The sequence below is a fragment of the Diadema setosum genome, chromosome 19 (assembly GCF_964275005.1).
Source record: "Diadema setosum chromosome 19, eeDiaSeto1, whole genome shotgun sequence".
In the NCBI taxonomy this organism is placed as follows: Eukaryota; Metazoa; Echinodermata; class Echinoidea; order Diadematoida; family Diadematidae; genus Diadema; species Diadema setosum.
The window spans coordinates 20,997,936-21,003,935 of record NC_092703.1 but is presented as its reverse complement, the minus strand read 5'-3'; the positions used below and the strand labels follow the sequence as shown (position 1 = coordinate 21,003,935).

General features: G+C 43.3%; 1 protein-coding gene across 3 annotated transcripts in view; it reads right to left on the bottom strand.

The window, feature by feature from the left end:
- Window positions 1-301: 301 nt before the first annotated feature.
- Window positions 302-6,000, bottom strand: part of LOC140242551 (uncharacterized) — a 69,172-nt gene continuing 63,473 nt past the window's right edge. For all 3 annotated transcript variants that reach the window (XM_072322292.1, XM_072322295.1, XM_072322294.1), the window contains exon 16: window positions 302-5,568. In XM_072322292.1, coding sequence (XP_072178393.1) covers window positions 3,833-5,568 — 1,736 coding nt within the window. In that variant the 3' untranslated portion in view covers window positions 302-3,832. The remainder of the gene's footprint in view (window positions 5,569-6,000) is intronic.

Here is a 6,000-nt window from a genome sequence, read left to right as displayed (position 1 = left end):
AAAACCAAAGATTGAATTTCATGCACAGTGGATTCCTGTTATAACGAAGTCCTCAGGACCGGCAGTTTTCTTTCATTATATCAAAATTTTGTTACAACGGAACAAATAAACAATAAAATACATAAAGTGGATAATGTTGCCGCCTGAATATTTACTTCGACATAACCGGAATTTCGTTATAACCATGTCCGTTATAACAGGAGTGCACTGTATACCAGTCGAGAGAGGGTAGTCACTCCATCAGAGCAGTATGTACAAAAGAAATGACAGGTCATTGTCCTGTGGGAGGTTTTTTTTTCCGTGATATTTACAATTTTATTTCATGTTGACGTATAAACTTGTGTATCTTGTTACAGGCAATGTACAGAAACAGAAAATGTACTGTATATTTCATCAGCCTATACAATATTCATTCTCCTTTGACACGTCCTGTCAAGGAAATTACACAGCTTAAATCAAATTCCTGTTGTTTTTCTTGTCTTTTAATATATATCATAAAGAGAATCCATGTCTCGAAAAAAAAAAGAGAAAGAGAGAGAGAAAATACACATCCAAAAATGATCTCTAAAGCTAACTCTTTGACTACACAAATGAAATGAAAAGTGTCATCTGTAAAAGGTTTTTTTGACAGTTGCACATTGGACCAACAAAACAATTTACACTGAACTAAACTATTCTCATAGTGAACATATACACGGAACAGAAGAAAACATATCGATGCCAGTACACAAATGAACAGGATTGATTCCACAAAATTACTTTTTTTTTTCCTTTTCCACTTTTCACTACATAAAACATATATTACATATCTGCCTGGAGTATAAACTGACACCATCTTGTAGTACGGTTTTCCCTTCTTTACATTGAATTACACTTGTATCATCAAAAGGCATTGTTTTGTCCTCTTTTTCTCTCCTGGCTACATAGCGATCGTCCGTCACAGACCCTTTGTAAGCACAGATAAAGAAAAACTTGAAAATGGAATCTTTAAGCCTGTTGCACCTTGGCAACCTTGAAGGACACAACCTTGTGTGCTTCTTCATCGAAGCGGATATACAGTACGTGGCACACCGTTGCCACCTTCTTTCTACACTCCTGCAACTTTGCACAAGTTTTTTCGTCATCAGAAAATGTACAACAAAAGTTTGATGAGTTCAAAATATACCAACAGAGTGTTGTTGTTGTTTGGATTCCTTAGGTTACAGAAGACTACAGCAAGTGTTACTTCTCACAAACGAACAAAAAAAGTAGAAGAAAAAAACAAAAACAGTTCACTCATCGGAATTGAAAGCACCATGACACCTTTCCCTTACACGTTACTGGAGTAAATTCATCATCAATCACATTTGTTTTCTTCTTCGTTCACGCTTTACAAAAATAGTCCTATGAACAAATTCATCTACAAACCGCCCCTCACAATCCCGTCACCTCGCCGTCCTAAGCCTTGCTACCTCTTACTTCCCTCCAGTTTGTCACAACCAGTGAAAGGCAGTCTTGTTCTCATGCCCACCACACATTTACACATCACCCTCTCCACATGCACAAAAGTTCCTGTTGATATGTAATTGATTTTGCTTTCCTTCCCATCTCATTCTTGTCATTTTTAAATCAGAGTGCAGCTGAAATAAATAGATATACGGGTAAATCAAGCCTCTCCGTTTAGTTATTCTGTCAATTACCTTTGTCATGATTCTATTGCTTTTCGTGCAGCAGATATTAAGTACAAGTCAAAACAATCGCATATCTACCATCTTCAATAACTATCATAAATACTTCATTTGCGGGGCAAGTCTCATCCCGCGAAACTAAAACATAAAAATAAAACTTATCTTGAGATGTCTGAAAACATGAAATTTTTCATAAACCGACAACATCATCATTTATGGTGATGAGCAGAGTTTCTTTCACATGACATTGCAAAAAATTAATCTTCCCTCTAAAAATAAAATAGCTGTATCTACAAAATGCACTAGCACAATTGAGTCAGGACTAGAACTGTGGCAATCTGTTCTCTTAGGCTGGCCACTCTGTGTCCTTAAAACAAAACACAAAAATCTTTACACATTTTGTTGCCTTTTGATGTAATCTTCTTCAACACTGTCTCTTCTTGTTCCGACTAGAAATCCTCCTGAACTGACTCAACAAGCAGGAAGGCAATATTTTCCCCTTCATCTCAGATCTCCCATAGCTCTAAATGTGACATCTCTTCAAATAAAAGAATAAACCCTCTGATACACACATCAATTGATCATATTAATTTGACTCAGAGTCTTTCTCATTCTCTGTAGCCAACAACTCTCCTTCATTCTTGGCGAAGTGTATTCCTTGATCTCAGCTACTCTGGCACCCATGACTTTTACTACGCCCCTCCCACCATCTGGGTCAATCTCCGCCAGAGCATCCACGGCGGCGACATATGAGACACTTTCCTACCTCTCTTACCAAATGCCACAGGCACTCCATCCTATGTCCATCCCGCTACACGTTCCGTAGCTTTTCTCGTAACTCTCGACCACCAAACACTGTCCATTATCATCACACCTGGATGTCAAAACTCTCACATTGTTAGAGACGATTTGTTTTCTTTCTTTCTTTCTTTTGTTTGTTTGTTTGTTACAGAGGGGATTTTTCTTCTTCTTGGCAGGCACTTGTATTATTGCAGTTCTCCACCAATCTCCACCAGGTCACATATGGAGTTGATGATAACCAAACCCTTTGTAGTTCCAAGTTCATAAAAATGTATTACACTAACAACTACAAAATTGGCTTCTACAGGGAGAGGTGTGTCTAGTTGACACGTTTCAGTGCCCATTCCCATGTTGTCTCACACACAGGGCGAGTTTCCCACATCGACTGCTACACCATGTGAACTACTTTATTTCCCCGTTCCCCAGTGGCGCAAAAAAAAAGAAAAAAGAAGAGAGAATCACACCCAAAAAACAATGTACATGCAAACCAAATTGGATGGAATGAAATGAAGTCCCAGCAGAGGACGTATAATCTGCACAAAGGCTCTGGCACTCAAGGTCTGTTCGATAATGCAAGCATGGCATGTGAGCCTACAAAGCAGCCGGTCCCCGGTCCCTCCAAGCTCTTTGGACATTCATTCGGCAGACATACACTAGCAAAACACAACAACAGAGTAACCGAGACCCAAAATTGCACTTGCTTATTCATGGAACCACGTTGGCTGGTCTATGAGCAGCACCAGTGCTTTGTCATCTACAGGATAGTTCAAACAATAATGAACAGAAAAAAACACAAAACATTGCAAATTATCATCAAATCCCAGGGGAAAAAATATGGTTTCCAATTAATCCAAGGTGTCACCAAGGAACCAAGGTCAAGTGTTCATATATTATAATGGGGGAAAAAATACATGCTGGTAAAAACCCAATGCAACAAGTTACAATCCACACAATGACTTTTGCAATGTCTGAATAAACAAGGACCAAGACTTTGGACTGGTGGTACTGGGGCACACTTTGTTCCATCTTTGATGCAATTCAAAACAGCCAGAAGAGAATGTCATTCGGAATGTTGCATTTACACAAAAAATGCCTGCTAATACGACCCACAAGCGGTTTCATGAAACATCTCCGATTATTTCCCCCTACACAAACTCCCTAATGTAACCAAACACTTGCAAAAATTTCTGCATCTCTCCTTGGTGTTCCCACATTGATCACACACAAGTTCTCCGCTGCATGTCTCTGGGAAACTTCTCTCAAGGGGCGGTATACTTGAGAGGGGGCCAAAAGGGGGAACAAGGATGCAACGCAAGCATTACGATAGATCAGATCCAAACAGTTTGTCAGCAGTCTTAGTTTGGTCAAAGCGATAATTCAAATAATGCACTTGCGATCCTCTCCTTCACCTCTGAATCTAGAAGCGGCGACATGGAGAGGTTGAGAAGTCTGTTCTGGTGCTGGATGAAGAGGTTCCTGTTGGCGGGAACCCTGGCCAGGCTGGCAAGGGCATCTGCAGCCCGGCGAATCATGTCCGTACTGGGCTTCTGGATGTCAGGGTTCATTACGTGCCCCGGGTTCTTCTCGCAGGACATGGCGTACTCGCTATCCTCAATGTAGCGGAGGAAAAATGATGTGGCTGAGTTCTTGGTAGCGATCGCCCTGCAGGCTGTGAGGTCTGATCTGGCGATGTTGCTCAACAAGACGAGGGAGAGCTCCCGCATGACTGGATCCGACCTCTCACCCAGGTACTGGATCAGCGTGCCAAAGAGCCGTTCAAGTCTGTGGAATGGAGGAGTGGCAAGGATCATGTCCACATTGTTTTCTTGGATGCTGAGCTTGGCCAAAGCCTCAATGGCCAGTCGCTGGGGGGTGAGTGGTGATTCACTAGACATAGAGGCAAAGGGGTCCAGGGCGCAGGCCGACAGGCACACGGCCCAGTGCAGAAGGCCATCCAGCATGGGGAGTGTCACACTCTCTACGTACCGAGACATGTCCAAGACACCACCCAGGTTGGTGATGGTCACCAGCGCATTCTCCCGCATGCACTCTAAGTGGTCCGACCACCACCTGTGGCTGTTGGTCACAGGGCAGTCCATGTCAAGGTCGTCGTGGTCGTCGCGGTCATACGTCTGCGGGAGGTCTTTCCGGCGAGGATGCGTGTGATATAGGAGGAGGATGCGACTGAGGACAGTCAAGAGGCCCGGATGCTTGGCCATCTGGGCATCGTTTCCCGGGATGAAGGATAGACTGCGCACAATATTTGACAGGCACACACAACGCTGCCCAATGGCATTCTGGACGTCCGAGGTGGTCACAAGAGAAGGCGTATCATTCACAAACTGCTCCTCATCCTCAAGCACCAACTCTCCACTTTTCTTCTTTGACTCCGACACATATATGACATGCTTGTCTTTCTCTGCCACACTCTGGTCCCTGATGGCTTTCAGCTCCTCGCTGCAGTGTCTTAACCACTCAATGGTGGTTCCGTTTTCCTCACTACACCATTCATTATCCTCCAAAACTCGCTGGAAAACATGAAGAATGTGTTTGGTCATTTCTCCTCCTCCCTCCTGCCAATGCTGTGAGCTGGAATCAAATCCTTCATGCACATCCCAATCCTTCAGATTGGAAAAATAGCCACTGAGGACTCCGTCCAGCTTGATCGGCTTGGTTTTGTCCACTCCGCGCAGCCGGTCCAAAACCGGTGCACCAGCTGCCTCTTTGATGAATTCTGCTTCGGTTTTCTCCCTCTCCCTCTCTTTCTCCTTTTCCTCTTCCCCTTTCTCCTCCTCCTCCTCCTCCTCCTCCTCCTTCCCATCCTCCACTTTGCTTTTCACAGGGCATAACCTCCCAAGATTGCGCTTCGTGCTATCGTTAGTCCTAATTTCGAGGTCTTCAAAGCACCCAAACACTTCTATGAGCAGCGCACGGTAATGTTCACAGACAATCTCCAGCAGTCCCTTCATCTGCTTGAGATCAAAGTACATGACGGTGCTGTTGTCGAAGAGGAGGACACTAAGGACTTCCAGAGCCCAAGTGCTTTCAGCAAGCAGACCTGACTTCAATGACATCATCAGCCGCCACGCCTCCACAGCGCCTGTACAGGGGAGGGATACAAAAATGGTTTGTGAGAAACAAATCACACAACACGACTGGGGTAGGGTAGATTCAAAGTGACCTTTTCCCATGTCTGAATAGGTCAAGAAAATCCTGACTAGAGTTATTATGGATGCCCTTTTATTAACAACATTCAACATTTATCATTCTACTTTGAATTGACTATGTACTACAGGAGCAGTCTGTAACAGATGTTCCACAGCTGGGAAATGTCTGATATTAATCAAAGCATATCTTAAAGGTAGGGGATACCTTTTACAGAACTCCCAAAATGCAGCAAAACATTAAATATGAACCTCAGGGGACTTGTTTAGGCCACTGCTTAGAAATTTGGAAGTCAACAGTTATCTACAATTTGAATAATGGACAAAACTCAACTACTCAGTAGTTCTGTGTGTCAGCCACACTTAAG